Here is a 21,104-nt window from a genome sequence, read left to right on the forward strand (position 1 = left end):
ACATCAATTCACAGAAGGAAGTTATTTCAAACTGGTTTCCATTAAGTGTAATTGTTCCTTTTGAATGCAGTTGTGTGATTCTTCACAAGAAGGATGAATTTGACCGATAGCATTATTATTATTATTATTATTTTAAATATTTCTATATTTATATAATCTATAATAATGATCATTATTGTGAATTCTTTTGGCCATGATAATCATGTAGTGAAAAATCTGGAATCGTGACAGCCCTACTCTTCAATTAAGTTATGCACGTTCAGTAGCTTGAAAACATTTAAAATCTGGTTAGATCTTCTTGGTACTGTCTCTAAATCTTTTTCTTTCTTTTTTTTACTCTCCTCAGGAGCCCGCAAGGTCGTCCATGAGTTAATTTTCACTAGTTTACTGATGGACACCGAATACAAGAAGCAGTTTGCCATGAAATTCACAGAGGTATCATTTTGCATCTGCATATCATTTCACATATATTTGAATGTTTAAGTAATATTGTAGTATGTTGTTTTACACTTGTCACATGCTTGGCATTAGCAAAAACAGCTGAGATCTGAGGTCTAACGTGTGTACATCGTGTTTCAGCACTACAAGCAGCTTCAGGAAGACTTCATCAGTGATGACCATCAGAGGAACATCTCCATCACAGCCTTGTCTGTGCAAATCTACACTGTTCCCACGCTGGTATGATGAACGTCTGTCGGAAAATTACAGCAGTCGTGTGTCTAAAATGTGCAGTGTTTTTCTGTATCCAGAGATCCATTGTCTTTATTGCGTCAACTCATAAATGCAATTAAAATGTAATTAAATATAGTTACAAGAAGTCTACATAATTAACATAGTAGTTCTGTAGTAATTACAAGGAAACTCAATTTTGTATGTGTTAGCATACAGAATGTGAGAATGCAGTCTGATCAGAAATCAGGCAGATCTTGTTCTTGTTCAACTATTGCACACAAGTTGTATGGACCATTATACATATTAAATTATGTATATTATAAGCATATTTTTCACTATAAAGAACCTTTTGTGCATTGAAAAAGATAAAGGTTTGTCATGGAACCGTTCATGCTAATAATAACCCTCTGTTTTTAAGAGAGTGCTGTAAGTAAATGAAAGAACATTCATTTAACTCTATTTAAAGGTTGAAGGCATTTAACGGTGTCGTCTTTTTTTCAGGCCAGGCAGTTGATTGAGGAGGGCAACGTCATCAAGGTCATTATAGACACTGTAATGGAGATGATGCGGGAACATCTGGACAGCAACCACCGCTTCCACTTCCAAGGCCACAACCCCGACAAGTTCTTCCGGGTTCAAGTTATCTTCCATGACCTCAGGTCTACACACAACCCTTGAATTACGGAACATAATAACAGCTCTGTTTTATTTTGATCAGCTGGCTCAATTCAGATTTTGACGTCATCAGGTACATTCTAATCAGTAAGCCCTCTGTGTGGACGGAGGCGATGAGGGTGAAGTTCCTCGAAGGTTTCTGCGTCTTTCTCCGCTTCCTTTGCTGTATGCAGGTGATGCTTTCTCCCATCTAAAGGTTATGTGCCTGAAAGTCTGTGGTTTGGTTAGATCTGTAGCTTAATTGAATCTCATTCTTTGGTGACAGGGGATGGAGGAGGTGAAGAGGCAGTTTGGTCAGCATGTAGAAGTGGAGCCGGAGTGGGAGGCGGGTTTTACCCTCCAGATGCAGCTACGCCACATTCTTGCCATGTTTCAGGACTGGTGTTCATCTGACGTGAGTCACGGCTTGTCAGAGATCTTGCTTTTCTGTGCTGCTTTTTAGGATAAGATATATACAAGTAATTGATGATAGGGAATATTGTATGTAACATGATTACGTAGTATGAATATATGAAATAAATACACTACCAATTAAAACTATTTTACATTGTTCCTTTAAAACTATTTTGGCAGAACATCTGCAGACATGTATGACTGTGCTGTGAGCTCCAAAAGCCTGTATATATTCAAATTTGTTTATATATTCTAACGTGTACAGTACGTATGCACACTAATGTATAAAAGTAAATGTAGAACAGCTAAAATATAATTTGACTCTGATTTAACTACCATTCAAAACTTTGGGGTCAATAATATTTGTAAGGTTTTTGAAAGAGGAAACTAATAAATTTTAGGATTCTTTGATAAATAAAAGAGGATTTATTTGAAAAAGTTTTAGCTTGTTGTAAATGTAAGAGCTAGTGACCTGTTACAGATATAATAACCGTCCATTTCAAGATAACATACATTTAAATAAAATATACCTAACCATCTGGACAGTTTCATATTGAAAAAAAGAAAGTCAAATATGTCAAGCCAATCACAACCAGTTGCCCACCAAAATCAGGCAAGGTTTCTCTCTAGATTTTGACATTGCAATGCAAACTGGTAATTGACATAATGAAAATCCAAACTGTTAATCACTTCAGACTCTACGGCCAACAAAGGAAGTGCGGATGGTCTTCAGCACATTCACTCATAATTGACAAATATTTTCAAATATTTCACTGTGTGCCACCAGCTGCAAAGTACAATGTGAGTGCAATCGTCAAGTCAAACTATTTCTACTTTGCTCAGTTACAAAAAACACTATGGTAAAACAGATTGTGCTTTATTACCATCAATTATGTTTTATAATCATACTCATGGAAAGAATCAATCATGTAAAAATCAACTTCGGGTCACCGATTGACTCGCTGTAATGCTGAGACCAAGTGCTTGAATTCTCAAGCCTTACTATTGCTTGACTGATTATCTTACAAATTGTTTATCCACTAGTTAATGAATTACCTGAAAATGTGACACTGTGTGGACGTGTGCGTGTTTGTGTGTGGCCTTGGTAAACCTTACGTTGTGGGGACAAAAATGTCCCCGCAAGGACTGCAATACTATACATCTTTGACATTTTTGGTCCACATGAGGAAAACAGCTTATAAATCATTCTAAATTATGTTTTTTGAAAATGAAAAAATACCGAAAGATTTTGTGAGGGTTGTGTTTAGGAGATTGAATACAGTTTTTACAGTATACAAATCATTATGTCTATGGAAAGTCCCCATAAAACATGGGCGTGTGTGTTCTTTACCCACAGGAGCGGGTTCTGCTGTTGGCGTTTCAGGAGTGTCACAGAGCTCTGATGTCCTGCACCAACCAGCCGTTCCGCAGCGAGCCAGCGGACAGCTACATGTGCAAGCAGATCCTCCACTCGCGGCCATACAAAGTCTCCCAGGAGCCCGTCTCCATCCACCTGCCCATCTCCAGACTACTGGCCGGTTAGCAGAATTGTTGAATTTCTGCATCAGAAGTCAGAATTTGCGGGGTTTCTCGCTGGTGATGTTTTGAAATGACACAGGAAGTCATGTCTGCGGTTTCTTCAAAAATTGCAGTGTTCTTGCGTGAAAGAGATCATTTACTATTTTTCAATGCAACCCATATTTTTTTCTGCCAACATTCTTTTATTTTACATTGTTCCTTGTTCCTTGTTACATTGGTCCAAACTATTTTGGCAGAACATCTGTGGACATGTATGACTGTGCCGTGAGCTCCAAAAGCCTGTTTGGCTGCATTCCTTTTAAAAAACAAAACTAAAACAATAATCTGTTTTCATTAATTAGATTTTATGACATGCTTTTAATAGATTTTGTTTTTTATATATATATAAAATATATATATATATATTCAAATTTGTTTATATATTCTATGTATGCACACTAATATATAAAAGTAAATGTAGTACAGCTAAAATATAATTTGACTCTGATTTAACTACCATTTACTACCATTCAAAAGTTTGAGGTCAGTAAGATTGTTTAAAGTTTCTTATGCTCAGCAGGGCTGTATTTATTTGATAAACAGTCATATTGTGAAATATAATTACAATTTAAAATAGCAGTTTTTTTTTAAATGTTTAATTTAAAATATATTAAAATAGAAAATAGTCATTTTAATTGTAATAATGTATTCCTGTGATGGTAAATCTGAATTTTCAGCATCATTACTCCAGTGTTTAGCGTCACATGATCCTTCAGAAATCATTCTGATATGCTGATTTTGTGCTCAAGAAACATTTCTTATTATTATCAGTGTTGGGAATAGTTGTGCCGCTAAATATTTTTTAGATGTATATTCAACATTCTTTATTGAATAGAAAGTTTAAAAGAACACCATTTATTTAAAGGTATAATGGAGGATTTTTTATTTCCGGGTGGATCACCTATACTATTGGTCCTCCTAATTGTCAATCATTCTGGTGAATCAATCAAACTTATTCAAAAAGTGGAGAGGGCGGGTCTTATCTAAAATTCGGAAAGATCCTCCACTATACCTTTAATATAGAAATATTTAGAAATCTTTTTGTAAAATCTTTCATTTATTTATTTTTAAGGCTTTACTGTCACTTTTGATCAATTTAATGCATACTTGCTAAATAAAATAATCCGTTTATTTTAAAATAAAAAAACAACAACAAAAATGTAGAGACCCCAAACTTTTGAATGGTAGTGTATTTCCATATATTATTTGAACTCATTGATCATTTTTTTTGTTACTTCAGTAATCTCTGGCTGTTATCTAACCCCAGTCTGAATCTGCTCTCAGGTCTATATGTGCTGCTGTGCCAGACTGGAGCAATCCAGTACCTCCCTGACTTTGTGGATCCTGTGAGTGTAGCATTCATGAATAAAATGAACCTGTAACGTGTGAAGTTCTAGTACTGTGGTTTATAGGTGTGTGTGTGTGTGTGTGTTTCAGGTGCAGCTGAACTTCACTGAGCTAGCGGATCAGCCCCTGCGCTGTGTTGTGTTGGCGGCTCAGGTCGGTGCCGATATGTGGCGCAGAAACGGCCTGTCACTCGTCAGCCAGGTGAGGGCCACACTAATTCCAAAACATTTTTTAAAGATTGGTCACACATCAGATGTCACTAAAAACATCAAAGTAGACAATATTTGTAAGCACAATAGTTCAATTCTCTGAAAAACCTGAATAACATGTTCAAAATCTGAACATAACAAAGTCTCCAAATAAAAACTGTCGGATCATCAACCGATATTGATGATATTTCAAACACATCTGTAGTTTCATTTTAACATCTTGTAAATTTTGGATGTGGTGTGAAATGGCTCTTAATGATTTTTGATGCAGTCGATATTGTATTGTACGAAAATATACATGAACGTATGTATTGTATATTTGAGAAGTGAAAAGGACAAAAAACACACACTATGTAAAATTTTAAAGGGGTCATATGATGCTAATTAATGTTTTCCATTTCCTTTAGTGTGTAATGTATCTGTTTGTGCATGTATACGATCTGCAAAGTTATAAAGCTCATAGACTCCTACAAAGAGATTTATTCTATCTAACAGAGAACACTGATCCAGATCCACTGTGAAACATTCTGCTCAAATCATGCTTGCAAAGTTGGTTTCGATCGACCGGCTTGATCATCTCGGGGCCGAAAAGATACAGTAAAATCGATGACGTTATTAACTGTGTGTTTACAGTTGCTTAAAGCTGAAGCTTGCGATTATGATAAAGGGGCGTTACATTTCCGACACATGCTTGAGCTGTTTGGCCAATCACAACGCACAAGGTCAGCTGGCCAATCAGAGCGCACTGAGGATTTTCGGAAGAAGGGGCTTTGTAGAAATAGAGGAGCTGCAATAATGTACAGTATGTCAAAAATAATACTTTTTTAAACATTAAAGCATCTTAACATATCCTATTACTCCCAATAATCTAAAATAATGAAATAGCTTCATATAACCCCTTTAAATACACTGGTTGTGTTGTGTCATTTATGTATTCTAACTTTGGCTGATGTTTGTTGGCTCTGTTGTTAGGTGTATTACTATCAGGATGTAAAGTGCAGGGATGAAATGTTTGATAAGGATGTTATGATGCTGCAGGTATGTGCATAAAATCATAAATGTGTAAATAAAATGTATTTTATTTAATTTTTTATATATAATTATAAAATTAATAAAAAATATATTCATATTAATAACATTTTCTGGCCAACCACAGATTGCTGCTTCCAAAATGGACCCCAATCATTTCCTCATGCTTGTTCTTTTGAGATTTGAACTTTTCGATATTTTTAACGGCAACTGCTCCAGTAAAGATCAGGTGAGTAATTTGAGATCAAAAAATTTTCTCATAAATAATTGTTGATTTTGATTGGTTTCTGTGCCTTTTCATCACACAGGAAGTACTGAAACAGTGGAATAGGTTAACAGAGCAGATGCTCTACCTGATAATCGTCATTGTTGGTAAGATCTCATATCATGACCTTTTATTCCCATCATAGTTAGTTACGGACATTTTTACAGTTTGCTGTCTCTAGTTGATGTGTTATCAGTTGACAGTTTTATGTAAATGGTTTTATTGGAGACACTGCCTTTATTGTTTTACCTCATGTATAAATATTTTACATGCAAAATATGCAGGTGAGCGGTACGTACCTGGAATAAGTCATGTGACTAAGGAGGACGTGACTATGAGGGAGGTTATCCATCTGCTCTGTATTGAACCCATGGCTCATAGCAGCCTGGTCAAAAGCCTGCCTGATAATGTAAGACATTTAGTGCATTTATACTGTATTTAGTGCATATATTTCATGGTATTATTTTAATTTATGTATTGATTTATTGCTAACATTTTACAAAAAGCTCCCATTAGTTAACGCATTAACTAACTTTAACAATTGTTACAGTTTTTATTAGACTAATGTCAGTTTAAATGTTAGTTCATATAAAGTACAACTGTTCAATAGCAGTTTCCATCCAAAGTTGCAAAAATGGAATATCGCTTAACATTTCAGTTTCCATTCCATATGTTCAAGAGAATTTTTTTTTTTTTTTTGGGAAATTGGTGCAAAATATCTGTACTTAAAATGTGGCTCTTTTTTTGTACATCATAGATGACAGACGAAACACAATATACGCTGTCATGCTATCTTGCGTTCAGATGCCTGGTGTTGGGAAATGCAATCATGCGAGACATTTCTGGGGAGGAATTAAACCAAATCATTCTGATGAGACACTTTGGCTCAGGCGTTTCAGAATGATCAAACCCAATATTTGAGATGCTGTGCAATGAAATTGGTCCGCTGGTTGGTCCAGTTTTCCAATCGCATCCAAAAATGTGTTTCCATCGTAGTTTATGCACGTGTTCTTGTCGGATAAAACATTTACAGGGTTCAAGCAAAAAAAAAAATTACATTTGGAAAATGTTTGCTTTAAGGCGAGACACGGCAGGCAAAAACATCGTTTTTTTTTACTGGTCAATTTTGAGATTTTTGGATATTTGTCTTCAATAACATGTCTTCTTTCAGACTTGTGTTGAAAAAAAGTCCCAAATACACATTTAGGTCTTTATTTTATTACACTTTGTCTGTTTGCGTCTGTAGATTTCTCATAAATTCAACAAAAGTTTGCGTTCTTAATCAACATGCTGCTCCGCGATCTCTGCCGTCAGCCTGTCATCACATGCACCGTTAGGAAGCTCTCTCTCTTGTGTACAATCCTGTCGGATCCAAATATGGTCATTTCATTCTATCAGCAACCAATCGTGAAAGTAAAAGGGCTGAATGCGCAATCTCATTGGCTGATGAAAAATCTTTAAAGCCCGTTTTCTCACAATGACTTTTCTCTCATACTCCAAGTCCGAAATCTCCACTTCAGTAGCACCTATATACACCAAACTTTCCAGTCTTGTACCTAGTTATATTATGAAGACATTTACAGAGGGATTTGTAAATATATTATTCCTAGCCTGATTTATATAACATTTTATTCCCAAAAACATGGCGAAAATCATTTTTTTAAGGCTATTGACAGTATTTTCTGATTTACAGGATAACAAAAGTAGATATCCATAAATAATTTAACTAATAATTTAGTAATTTCCAACTAATAATTTAGTAATTTTTTTCCCATCTAATATGTGAACACAATGAAAAAATAAATTTTAACCTGGCTTTATCCAATACTCAGATATCGTTTTTTAAAATATATGCAAATTAGTGCATATTTGATTAGATATTGCCTGATTTGCATATTTAAACATTAAATTACAGAAAACTTGTAATACATTTTTTTCTCATCTTAATGTAGGTAATCAACTGGGAAAGTTTCATGGTGATATCTGCTAGTTAATAATTTGACCCTATTCACCTGTAGTGTCTCGCTTTAACTGTTGTGCTTTCAAGGTTTGAAATATGCTTGAATTTTGAAAATCATCCTTGAAAATGCTTGTTTTTTTTCTTAGAACGCCTCGATTTAAAAAAAGAAAGAAAATAATTACTTTTGAGAATAGTCATGGATCATTTGCGCATCATTGCATTGATATCACACGAGCATTTAGTGTTGGGCGATGTGCTCTATAGTCAAATCGTCCTATCGTCAGCCTGTGAGATCGGCGATACACAATATTATCGTCCGCTGTTTTTATTATTCATATTAACTTAATGAATAAACCTTATTTTAAACTGTTACCTATTTAGTTAAAATATTTATTCAATTATTCAGCATTACATTAAAATGATGGTAGACAGTTCTGACTGAGATTTACGTACATTAACTTACTTAAATTACATTGTCTGAATGTGTGTGGTAGTTTATAAACTAAAAACTTGTAAAAAATTGTATCTGTTCTAACTAAATTAAAAAAAAATTTTAATGCATCACAGGAAAGCCACGAAACAGTGCTTGAAACGGTTATCTCCAAAGTTGCCACTTTCAAGTGAGTACATTTCACCAAATGTTTAGTTGGTTATATCAGTTATTACACTGTTATTACTAGTTGTTATACCAGTTGTTACACTGACCGCTCTAAAGTATATTCCAAACAGCACTCTCTAACATTTAACTCTTTGTTAAATGCTGTTTAGAAAACCAGGAGTGTCAGGCCATGGCTTGTATGAGCTGAAGAAGGAATATCTGAAAGAGTTTAACCCCTTCTTCTATCATTATTCCAGACCACAGCATAGTAAGGTATATGATGCACCTGTTATCTCTTTGTCTCATTCAGTAAAACACATTAGTCTTGAAACAGCAGGATGTTTTTTTTTTGTTCATGTCAGGCAGAAGAGGCTCAGAAGAAAATGAATCGAGAGGGCAGTAATAAAGGTATGTAGATCTGTTTTGTACTGAAAACAACTGTACGCATGTAGTGCAGAATAAAAAATGCAACATTTGTTTATATACAAGTAAGATTTAAAAAAATGTATTATCAATTATATGATAATGAATATGAGCAGATCTTTTGAGTCATTTTTACTATAATTGTGCATTTTTGCACCTGAATGCTGCATTGACCAATCAGAAGCCAGGACCGGAACTGCCCATTTATGATTTTTCAACGGTTGATATCTGATGTTCCTCTGTTTTAGCCCTCTGCCCCCCAGTGCCCCCTCACTTCTGTCCAGCATTCTCAAAAATAGTGCATCTCCTCTGCTGTGACGTCTTCATCCACGTTCTGAGGAGAATTCTCCAGAAAGCAGTGGAGGACCGTTCCAACCGATGGACTGAACCCATGATCCAGAGGGTGCGACTTTTACGGCTTTTGTTTTTCTAAGAACATTGTTGATTACCTGGAATGTCATTGGCTGTTGCTGTTTTGACATGGGGATTTTTAACGTGCATGTATGACTTCAGGCACTGCACCTTGTAGGCCAGGCTCTACTGGAGGAAAAAACGCAGCTGGAAAGCAGCGGTGCTGAAGAAGTGACCTTTGACTTTAGTCTAAAAGCACAAAGTAAGATGTTACCCTTCATCTTGGCCTAGCACAAAACCTAGTGTGATGCTTTGCATCTTTACACAGACAGCATCCTAACGGCACCGTTATACTATGAGATATGAGAGCGGCGTTAAGATGAATATGTAAATATGTGCTGTGCGCTTTCCTTTAAACGTACAACAAAATGGCAGTGGTGAGAAAACAGCAGTAAAGAAAGCATCTGATCATAGTGATGTGGATATGTTTGCACAAGCTCTGCAAGTCAAGTCATATTTATTTATATACCACTTCATACAAAAATATTGCTTTAATACTTTTACAGTATTAAACATGAATGAGCTGTCAGTGTCGCTTTTAATTAGAATTACAACTTTAATTAGCTCTGTGTTCATGCTTTTATGGACGTCTGACCATGACGACTCAGAGCACAGAGCCTTTGCTAATTATATTGCGATATGAAAATAAATCATACAGAAATTGTATGAAGTGTTTAATTAAAAAAGAATTTTCCTGTACAGCTGTGAAAATACAATACTAAGGGTACGTTTACACGACAGCGATGTACTAAAAACATTGCGTTTTTCACGTACAGATGCCAGTAGTTGGCGATGTCACTATTTAAAAAAACACTGCGTGCCTATTCACTGAACACGTAATAGGGGAGAGCGAGGCACAACCTAACGCTTTTTGACTTTCTCAGTTTGTGTAAATCTACTTATGGTTCAGAGTATTTATTTTTTCCCACGTCTACTACAATTATGTGTTTTTGTTTTATTAATACAGTATATACTTTTTTCTTGATATATCCCCCGAAAGAATGGAAGTGAAATGTGACAACATGCCCCATAGGTGGGGTACATTGTAACGTGTGGGGCACATTGTAACATGACAGCTTAAAATGTTATCTGATCAAATAAAAAAATATATACAAAACAAACTAAAATATTTTCTAAATAAAATACAATAAAAAAAAAATTCATATAAAATAATGGCAATTTTTAATAATTAAATATAAGCTCATTTTTGAGTTTTGACTACGAACACATGAAAACACAGCTATACAACATAGTTCAAAACAAATAAATAATTAGTAATTTCTGAACATTGACTCTCAGTCTTTATTCACCTTTTTCTCATGTTTTCTCAATAAAATTAATAAAAGTATAGAATATAATAGCATATTTCTAATAGGGGCACATTGTAACGCAGTGTTACGACATGCCCCCGCCTGCACAACTGGGATTTAAACCCGGCTAGTGTCTTCTGCTAGTTAGCGAAGCATTAAATAACTATCTCAACTGTTAAATAACATCTTAGAGATTAAAATAATATCAGATTTGTCTTATTTTAAATAAACACAAAAAATAGAGATGAAAAATTAACTTAAGTAAGAAATGTACATTTGCTATGGTTTAATAAAGGTATATGGATATCTTCCAAAAAAAAATTATTTTGGTGGATTTTTTTTTTCTATAATAGTGTTGATATGGCAACTAGTAAATACACAAAGTTTCGTCATCCAAGCATGTGCGGAAGTATTTAAAACAAGCGTGTTACAACTAGCCCCGCGTTAGGTTGTGCCCCGCGCTCCCCTACGCATGCGCATGATGTCACCGTTTTCACAAATTCACGTTTTTGTAGTTTACGTAGAGACTATAACAGTATAGTTTTCAAAAGCTTTCGCTTTCAGGCGCCCAAAACGCCATTGTCATGTAAATGAAGTCCAAGTTTTCCGTTTTTAGTTTCTACACATGCAATGCATATATTTATTTAATTAAACAGCAGCCTTTCGCACTAAGCCAAATCACGGATTTACTGTTTGATTTTATTTCAGCATATGAATCGTTAGCCTTACAATGAATCCCTTGCTGTATGTATTTGCTGATCGATACAGATGTGTTTGTATTTTCAGAAACTGGTTCTGAACATGGCAAGTCTTTGTTCCACTTCCTGAACAGAATGAAGTCTTTACCTTCTCTGGAAGCTCAGAATGACATGATCACATGGAACTTGCAGGTATGAAGATGATCAATATTTAACGTGTATCTGATTGTTGGATTCATCGATTTGAAATGAAAGACCTGAATGTCTCCACTGCAAGATGTTTGAGGCGGTGAAGTGTCTTCGGGAGAAATCCGGTCCTGTTGCTTCATTTGCAGTAGATCACAGCAAGTCAGAAGAGGTATTGCGATTCACACAGATTCAAAAGTGGAAATGCTTCCGTGTCTTCGAGGGGTTTGAAGTGTGTTGTCTCTGCTCAGAGCGTTCAGGATAAGGAGAAAGTGGAGCGGAAGAGAAAGGCTGAAGCTGCTAAAGCGCACCGGCAGAAGATCATGGCTCAGATGTCGGCCATGCAGAAGAACTTCATAGAGTCCCACAAGATGCTTTACGACAACGTTCCTGAGAGCTCGAGTCAGAGCGACACCGCCACGTCTGTGGAGAGGTCAACACTTCCGCTCATCACTTTCTCTTATACTTTATCAAAAAATTTTTGTTGCTTTTTTACTATCGTTTTTGTTTTTTATTCATTATTGCACTGTTCACTTTTGTTTATTATTTTGAGAAGATTCATATTAAGGTTCCATTTATTAACATAAGTTAACTACATTGTTTACAAATTCTTCTAAAGCATTTATTAATCTTAGTTCATTTATTTGTAAATGTAAAAAAAAAAAAAATCAAATGATTAAAATCAAATGTTGGACCTGAGCTAACATGACCTAACAATGAACAGTTGTATTTTTATTAACTAATATGAACAAAGTGTAATAAATACTGTAACAAATGTATTCCTCATTATTAATGTTAGTTATTCATTGTAAAAAATAATAGCAGCACTTTACAATAATGGGACCTTATTGTAAATATTTAACATTATTTTTAAGATCTATTATCATAAAAAAAAGTATACATTTTTTTCATGTTTCATGTTAAACATTCTTTCATGTTTCTATTTTCGTTTCTTTCATTTTTCACTTTTGCTTTTTATTTTATTTTATTTTTTTACTTTCTTGCTTTTTCACTTTTAGCCTTTTTCATTATTGTGGCATTTAATCATCCTTTTATTTACTTTCCCCTTTTTCTTTCTTTCTTTCTTTCTTTCTTTCTTTCTTTCTTTCTTTCTTTCTTTCTTTCTTTCTTTCTTTCTTTCTTTCTTTGCTGCTTTTCTACCAATTACATGTATTTTTTCCCCCTTTTACTCATTCTATTTTGACTCTTTAGTTTTTCACTTTCTCTTATACTTTTTCTCTTTCATTTTTTTACTGTTTCACTTTCTTTTGGCCTTTTTTATTGCACTCATTGCACTTACATTGTGTTTTTTTATCATACTTTTTTCATTTCACTCTTTCTTATCTCCTCTTCAGCTCACTTTTATTTTATACTCTTTTTATACTCTTAAATTATACATAAATTATAAAAAAATTTTCATGTTTCATGTTAAACATTCTTTCATGTTTCTATTTTCGTTTCTTTCATTTTTCACTTTAGCTTTTTAGTTTTTTTTTTTTAACTTTCTTGCTTTTTCACTTTCAGCCTTTTTCATTAGTGTGGCATTTAATCATCCTTTTATTTACTTTCCCCTTGTTCTTTCTTTCTTTCTTTCTTTCTTTCTTTCTTTCTTTCTTTCTTTCTTTCTTTCTTTCTTTCTTTCTCTTATTTTTTCCCCCTTTACTCATTCTATTTTGACTCTTTAGTTTTTCACTTTCTCTTCTACTTTTTCTCTTTCACTTTTTTACTGTTTCACTTTCTTTTGGCCTTTTTCATTGCACTCATTGCACTTACATTGTTTTTTTTATCATACTTTTTTCATTTCACTCTTTTCATCTCTTCTTCAACTCACTTTTATTTTTTCATTTGTTCTTGCTTTGCTTTTACTTTACTTTCCTTCTTTTTTCATACTTTTATTCACTTTTGTTTTGCTGTATAGCCTTTTACAGTATTTCACTCTTTCATTCTTATTTCTTATTCATTTTTGCACTTTTTTTTGCATTCTTGCTTTCTTTTACTTATTTTTCCATTGCTCTTCCCTGTCATTCTTCCAATCTTTCAGGATTTAATGTTTTACTAATTTAATTCTTTCTCTTTCTTTTTTGCTCTTTAGTTTTTGCTTGTTTGTTCACTTTCCTTTTCCCTTTATTCATTTTTGCACCATTCACTTTTATTATTATTTTTATATTATATTATCATATTTTCATTATTCATTTTTACTCTTTTGCTTTTTTTATCCATAATTTTTCCTTTCGCTCTTTAATTCCTTTCACATTTCTCTCTTTTGCTTTTTAACTTTTTACCCTTTCATTTTTATTATTTGATTCAGTATTTTCTTTAATTCTTTTGCTCTTTTGTCCCCTAAAGCCTGCCTATCAGAATAGCCTATGCCTATCATCATTTGATATAATTTCTGCGACCACAAATGTAATCTAAATGAATTCCACGGTGTGTGTGCAGCTGTGGGATGGATGTGGATGAGAGCCGAGTGGCTGTGGGTCCTCAGCAGGGCTTTTGTTCCTCAGACTGGGAGGCTTTGACCTGTATCCTGTGTCAGGAGGAGCAGGAGGTTCAGGCTCAGGCAGCAGCCATGGTCCTCACGGCATGTGTGCAGAGATCTACAGTTCTCACCCAGAACCGTGCAAAGACGCTCACCACCAAAGGTACCTCTCGAGTACCTTAATTGCTATGAATCTGCAAGCGTTGACACAATGCATGTATAAATGCCTTGACACGTTATGATGATTTAATGACACAATGATGAAAGGAATTATGCAAACATTGCTAATGTACTGTGATGCTGAATCAGACTGATTTCTTTTCTTTCTTTTTTTTTTGTCCAACAGAAGGCTGCTACCCCGTGATTATGCCCGCTGATCTGGCTGTGGGCACACACACTGGCAGCTGTGGACATGTGATGCATGCCATCTGCTGGCAAAAGTGAGTCAGTGCTTAAATAGTTACTTAAAGGTGCTTTATGTCAAATGCACTCGTTCCTGTTGCATGTCTTCAAACTGGCAACCCTTGCGTGAGCGTCGAGTCTGAGGAGGGGACGGGAAACGATGATCTCCGATATTTTGAATTTGGATTGCTGTACCATTTTCCATTTACTATTGTCATTCTTACAGACTGCATCTTTAAAGTGTAACTTCGCCGATTTTCAAAAAGCCTTAAATTTGCCTTTTGAAAGGCCTTCAGATACCATGTAAAGGTGATTAACAATTTATATATATATATTGAATATACTTAATGCCTAACAATTACCTTATCCATATTTCATTCAGTTGCAAAACTCAAGTATATAAAAGTCTCTCTATATTTTAATGTTTTTAATCAGGTAATGATTCATAAAAAAGGAAAACTAAAAGTTGCTCACTCACTCTAAAATTAGATTTTAGTTGTCAGTAAATACCTTAACATTACTACGGTAATGATAGACACACAGGTACAGTAGGTCTTTGTTATTGTCCAGATTGGCAGTAAGAAACCCACCTTTATTGTCTTAATAGACTACTTGCACAACCACTTCCACGTTCTAGTTATTACAACTCGAGAGTTTCTGGTTACAGCGTTCAGCGCACCTACATACACAAGAACGCAGATTATTTTTATGTTTTATGGCTGTCAATTGATTAAAACAGTGAATCATTTTCTCCGCATTAACATGACTTATCTTGAACTTGCTGAAATGTTCCTATAAATATATTTGCTTTCCAATTGTGCATTCTGAATAATAATTCAATATATTTCCCCACTAACTGCAGCAGTGCAGAGCTCGTCTTCTCATTAACGTGTTTTTCTCTTACTGATCATATTTCACAATTGATGAGTTTACATTTTTTAAAAATGAGTTTGACTGATAAAAAGGATTACTTATGTGCGCTGATGCTCTTTTTCCAATTTTTGTAAAATATTTGAATCAATTTAACGATAGATTAAAGATTCAATATTTAATTAATCTTAAAGAGTAAAGCACAAAATGTAGAGGAGACTGACAGTCAACTACTTTGAATATTAAGCATTTTGGGCATAAACATGTAAATTACATAGAGCAAAATGATTGACAATAAAAAAAATTAAAAAAGGACACACTAGTGAATGCAATATTTAATTAAAATAAATAAATGATCTTATTCATCAGGACTTTCACACTTCAGCGTCGCGGTCACTAGTTTAGATGAGCACTGACACCCTGTGGTGAAATTATCACGTATGTTTAACAGCCGCTGCTTTCTCAGATTAAAACTTCATGTTGAGTTTGGAAAATTCTTTAAACGTTAATCTTCAGATTATCTCTTCTCCTGTCTCAAAATGTCCAGATTTTTTAATCTTCCTGCAGACAATCATTTTAGGTGGCGTTTAGTCAACTAGGTGACTACAGCACATTGAAAATATACATAACCGGAAATAAATGAGTTGTACTATTTCAGAACGGATACATATAATATAGTACACCTTACATCGTCATGCCTTTTTGTCTGTTTGCAGGTACTTTGAGGCTGTGCAGAACACCACTCGGAATCGGCTGCATGCAGAGCTGATCATAGACCTGGAGAACGGCGAGTACATGTGTCCGCTCTGCAAGTCCCTGTGTAACACGGTCATCCCGCTGATCCCTGTGGAGCCCAGCAGGATTAACTAGTACAGCACCTTTAATAACCTTATTACATTCAATATTTGGTGTTGATGAGTTGAGTTGAAATGTTCACTCTCTCTGTTTTCTCTCTGACAGTGAGAATGCCGAGTTAGTTGGTCAGCATCTCACTCTTGAGCGCTGGGTTCAGATTATTTCCTCTCGGATCAGAGGGCTGAGAGCCACGTGGGAAGCGGGTGAGACTCTAAACTGATGTCTTTTCAATTTCTTGATGTCATTGACACTTTCTTTTTAATTTGGATGGATTCGTGTGTTGGTGTATTTACAGACAATAACAGTGAGGCAGCAGCGGAGGAAGCAACAGCACTTTTTGACGAGTGTCAAGCTGATTTCAGATCCATTCTCAGTTTTGGAGTTCAAGAGCCGTGAGTCTCTAAACAGACTGATCTTTACTCAAGTCAATGTGGCATAAAAAATTACCATATTTACTTAATATATGCTTCTGATCCTTTATGTATTTATTTAACTTAATGAGAAATACATGATTTTGTTGGTTTTATAGCCTAATATGTTGGTCATATACAGTCCTTGTCAGAATAATTGGCATGGTAAATATTGGATAGATAAATCTGCATATAAATTCAGTTTACCAAATGTAAATCAATTGAATGTGTGGGGAAATCACATTATAGTACAATGTAGATTTATTTTTAACAGCTTTCTCAATTAAAAAAAACAAACAAATTTTATATAGATAGATAGATAGATAGATATGCATATGCATATACATATACATATACATAAATAAAAATATATAATAAATATATAAAAATAAATAATTGATTTCTGAAGAATCATGTGACACTGAAGACTGAGTAATCGCTGATGAAAATGAAGCTTTACATCACAGAAATAAATTATATTTTAAACTATATTCAAATAGAAAACCTACATTTCTTTTTAATAATATTTCACAATATTACTTTTTTTTATGTTTTTTTTTATTTTATTTTTTATAAATAAATATTTATTAATATTGACATATGACAAATTCATGTTGTCACTAAATATGATGATCTAAAATCCCCATTTCTGATCAGGCCCAAGTTCTCTCGCAGTATCACAGAGATGTTGGGAGTCTGTGCGACTACAGTGCACAGGGTGGGTCTGCAGACGCCTCCCAATGACCTGTGCCCGTACGTGCCTGTCATGTCCTGGAACACTTGTGCCTACACCATCCAGGCCATCGGTAATGCGCTCCTCCTTTAACGTCATAACTGGGGCCTTTGTAAGGCATTGTTGTTTGTAAAGCTGCGTAAAAACAGTGGCAACATTCACACCGTCAGTGCTTGGTGTCAACAACCATATTTAAGATTCACTCTGAAATGATCAGTGCATCAGCAGTGTGAATGACACTTCCAACTGTGTTCTGCTGCTTTGTGAATGTGGCCATGGTGTATTGTGAAAATAAAGTAGTATACAAGTAAATTTGACCTAACTCCATAGACTTCATAGATAACTGAGATGCATCCTTTCATTTAGACTTGTGCGTCTAATCTGATTTCTTTCTGTCTCTTTAGAGAACATGTTACAGGAAGAGGGAAAGGCTCTTTTTGGATCCCTCCAGAACAGACAGGTCTGGATTGGCTGTACTGATATTGATGGTAGTATGCACCATTTAATGTGGGATTGATTTCTAAAACCGTGTTGTTCCTCAGCTCTCTGGACTCAAAGCGCTGGTGCAGTTTTCAGCAGCTCAGAGGCTGAGGAGCAGTCAAGCTGTCATACAGAAGCATTTTGCTGATATGTTAGCAGGTATGTCACGTTTATGAGAGGATGGATATGTTTGGTGGTTTTGTTCATATAATGTTCATACAATAATTCTCTTTGCCTCTTTCTAGTCCTGGTACCTGTTCCAAATGTAGAAAACACACCATCAATATTAGAAGTGGATTTCTTTCATCTACTGGTGAGGTTTTTTTATTTAATTTTTTTATTGGACCTTATAAATAGTCAATATTATGGAAGCTTGTTTCCGCCACAAAATAAAACATTTTAAAAGATAATTGCGACTTTTTATCTCACAATTGCGAGTTTACATCTCGCAATTCTGACTTTATTTCTCAGAATTGTGAGATATAAAGTCAGAATTGCGTGAAATAAAGTCGCAATTGCGTGTTATAAAGTCAGAATTGCGAGATATAAAGTCAGAATTGCGAGATATAAAGTCAGAATTGCGTGTTATAAAGTCAGAATTGCGAGATATAAAGTCAGAATTGCGTGTTATAAAGTCAATTCTGACTTTTTTTCTCGCAATTGCGAGTTTATATCTCGCAATTCTGACATCTTTTCTCATCTTTTCTTTTTTTCTCAGAATAGTTTATATCTCACAATTCTGACTATATATCACGCAATTGCAACTTTATATCGTGCAATTCTGACTTTATATCTCCCAATTGCGACTTTATTTCTCAGAATTGCGACTTTATATCGTGCAATTCTGACTTTATATCTCCCAATTGCGACTTTATTTCTCAGAATTGCGACTTTATATCTCGCAATTGCGACTTTATTTCCCAGAATTGCGACTTTATAACACGCAATTCTGACTTTATATCTCGCAATTGCGACTTTATTTCTCAGAATTGCGACTTAATTTCTCACAATTCTGACTTCATATCTCGCAATTGTGAGAAAAAAAGTCAGAATTGTGAGATAAAAAGTCGCAATTATTATTATTTATTTATTATTCATTGGCGGAAACAAGCTTCCATACAATATGAATCCATATCCATCTGCTAAATAAATAAAATGCTAAAGGAAAGGCTAAATTATTTTTGCCTATCGATAGATAGATAGTAAACTTGTATTGAATTGTACATTATTTATTGATTTATATGATTGTGCATTTATATTAATTTTACAAAAGTGCAGATCCATCCATCGTCTAGATCTAAATAAATAAAATGCTAAATGACTGAAAGGCTACATTTTTGCCTGGAAGATGATAAACGAGCACAAAAAGAGGTCCCATAGACTTGCATTGACCCAAACCATATCTAGAGACTTAGGGAATGGCTCTTTTGCTCTGAGCCAGAAAATAACCAGCCAAAATACCCTAGTATCCACATACCAACATGCTAAAAACCACACAGAACAACTTAGCAACCACATGTCGACGCCCTGGCATTATGGAGGCGACTTCTGCACGGGCACGTATCATTAACAATTTTAGAAAAATGCTCTTTTATGCACTTAGACTTCAAGCGATAATTCAGAGCAGCTAGTTATGTTAGGTCTAAATGGTTGAACATTACTATTGAGTTGTTGGACTGTATGTTGTGATGTTCTGCTCAGGTGGGGCTGGTTCTGTCCATCCCAGCGTTGTACCAGGAAGAGGCCGTTGACCTGCAGCCTTCGGCAGTCAGCACAGCGTTCAATCACCTCTACCTGCTGCACCTGGTGACTATGGCACACATGCTGCAGATCCTGCTGGCCTCACACGGTAAACACACACACTGCTGGATGCCAGTTGACACAAAATCCTTTTCACAGCACTGTTTCAGCAATATTGTGTGTATGTGTGTAGATTGTGCTGTGATAGGAATGGCGGAGGAGGGCGACGAGGCCCAGGCTGCAGCTGAACTCTTCTCTGTTGTGTATCAACACACAGACGGGTGAGTTTATACACGTCATGTAGGGGAAGACGCCCACTTCCTCTCTTGCTGTCTCTCATCGTCTCTTTCTTTCTCAGGTTGAGGCCTGGTGTATCTGGTTTCACTGTAGAGAGTGTAAAGAGAGGTGTCCTTCCCTTCCTGCGCTGCGCTGCACTGTTCTTTAATTGCCTTACAGGAGTGCCCCCTCCAGAGGAGCTGTCCAGTACTGCAGGTCACTGCACTTCATTAGTTGGATTTAAACGTGCCACACTGCTGTTTCCCTGAAAACACTTAAAGGTGCTGGAAGCGATTTCTGAGAAACCTTGTTGAAAGTGGATCGGACCTGAGTGCCTAAACACATTTGTAGCCAATCAGCAGTAAGGGGCGTGTCTACTCATGAGGGGGGAGGTGCCTGTGTTGCACACCGTGTTGGTGAATTTGGGGGCGGAGCTATCAAGATAAGGGTGTGATCCTTTTGGGTAAGGGCATGTTTGTTTCTGGTGATTTTCAAATATCAACAGTATTTTTCAGAAATCGCTTACGTGCAGTAAGTTTATCATCCAGGATATCATTCAGTGAATGAATTGGGCAGTGTGCAATATTGTTAACAGTGTGTGTGTACTGTGTACTGCGTACTGGATTGATTTCTAGTAGTATAATTGTATGTCACTGTGCACACAGCAGCAAACTCCACAGTGCTGTATCAGTATAAATTGTATAAAACAATTATTAATCATAATTCATCTTTGCAGAATCACCTGATAGTCAGCTCGCTCTGCTGTGTAGTTACCTCTCCTTACCATCCAACCTGTTTCAACTGTTTCAAGACTACAGGGATGTCGTAACTACCTTATTAAAGAGGTAAAGATCAGATGATGCAAGCTCACAATTTTTATTTTTTAATATATGTATTAATGAGCCATGTCTACAATATCGCCTACATTTTTGCTAATGAACTTCATTACTTGGTATAATAATAATAATTATACAAATAAATGTATAATAATAATAAACAAAACAACAATAATAACATATTAATAATAATAATAATAAACAGTAATATATTATTATTATTATTGTTGCTGCTGCTTTATTGATAATCATTATAATAATAAAAACAA

The 21,104-nt window shown here is 35.2% G+C and overlaps 1 protein-coding gene across 2 annotated transcripts in view; it reads left to right on the forward strand.

The window, feature by feature from the left end:
- The window catches only part of ubr1 (ubiquitin protein ligase E3 component n-recognin 1), a 33,680-nt gene that overhangs the window by 8,833 nt on the left and 3,743 nt on the right, over nucleotides 1-21,104 (forward strand). For both annotated transcript variants that reach the window (XM_084393534.1, XM_084393535.1), the window contains exons 10-42: nucleotides 347-435; nucleotides 580-678; nucleotides 1,174-1,331; nucleotides 1,421-1,520; nucleotides 1,613-1,741; nucleotides 3,098-3,278; nucleotides 4,603-4,664; nucleotides 4,756-4,866; nucleotides 5,847-5,912; nucleotides 6,031-6,132; nucleotides 6,212-6,275; nucleotides 6,453-6,577; nucleotides 8,696-8,748; nucleotides 8,897-8,999; nucleotides 9,089-9,134; nucleotides 9,398-9,552; nucleotides 9,663-9,762; nucleotides 11,657-11,760; nucleotides 11,846-11,926; nucleotides 12,006-12,187; nucleotides 14,194-14,396; nucleotides 14,580-14,673; nucleotides 16,222-16,374; nucleotides 16,466-16,563; nucleotides 16,656-16,752; nucleotides 17,428-17,576; nucleotides 17,908-17,963; nucleotides 18,046-18,142; nucleotides 18,229-18,296; nucleotides 19,685-19,832; nucleotides 19,917-20,004; nucleotides 20,082-20,215; nucleotides 20,736-20,844. In XM_084393534.1, coding sequence (XP_084249660.1) covers nucleotides 347-435; nucleotides 580-678; nucleotides 1,174-1,331; nucleotides 1,421-1,520; nucleotides 1,613-1,741; nucleotides 3,098-3,278; nucleotides 4,603-4,664; nucleotides 4,756-4,866; nucleotides 5,847-5,912; nucleotides 6,031-6,132; nucleotides 6,212-6,275; nucleotides 6,453-6,577; nucleotides 8,696-8,748; nucleotides 8,897-8,999; nucleotides 9,089-9,134; nucleotides 9,398-9,552; nucleotides 9,663-9,762; nucleotides 11,657-11,760; nucleotides 11,846-11,926; nucleotides 12,006-12,187; nucleotides 14,194-14,396; nucleotides 14,580-14,673; nucleotides 16,222-16,374; nucleotides 16,466-16,563; nucleotides 16,656-16,752; nucleotides 17,428-17,576; nucleotides 17,908-17,963; nucleotides 18,046-18,142; nucleotides 18,229-18,296; nucleotides 19,685-19,832; nucleotides 19,917-20,004; nucleotides 20,082-20,215; nucleotides 20,736-20,844 — 3,604 coding nt within the window. The remainder of the gene's footprint in view (nucleotides 1-346; nucleotides 436-579; nucleotides 679-1,173; nucleotides 1,332-1,420; nucleotides 1,521-1,612; nucleotides 1,742-3,097; nucleotides 3,279-4,602; nucleotides 4,665-4,755; nucleotides 4,867-5,846; nucleotides 5,913-6,030; nucleotides 6,133-6,211; nucleotides 6,276-6,452; nucleotides 6,578-8,695; nucleotides 8,749-8,896; nucleotides 9,000-9,088; nucleotides 9,135-9,397; nucleotides 9,553-9,662; nucleotides 9,763-11,656; nucleotides 11,761-11,845; nucleotides 11,927-12,005; nucleotides 12,188-14,193; nucleotides 14,397-14,579; nucleotides 14,674-16,221; nucleotides 16,375-16,465; nucleotides 16,564-16,655; nucleotides 16,753-17,427; nucleotides 17,577-17,907; nucleotides 17,964-18,045; nucleotides 18,143-18,228; nucleotides 18,297-19,684; nucleotides 19,833-19,916; nucleotides 20,005-20,081; nucleotides 20,216-20,735; nucleotides 20,845-21,104) is intronic.

Source organism: Rutilus rutilus, assembly GCF_951802725.1.
Source record: "Rutilus rutilus genome assembly, chromosome: 21".
Classification (NCBI taxonomy): Eukaryota; Metazoa; Chordata; class Actinopteri; order Cypriniformes; family Leuciscidae; genus Rutilus; species Rutilus rutilus.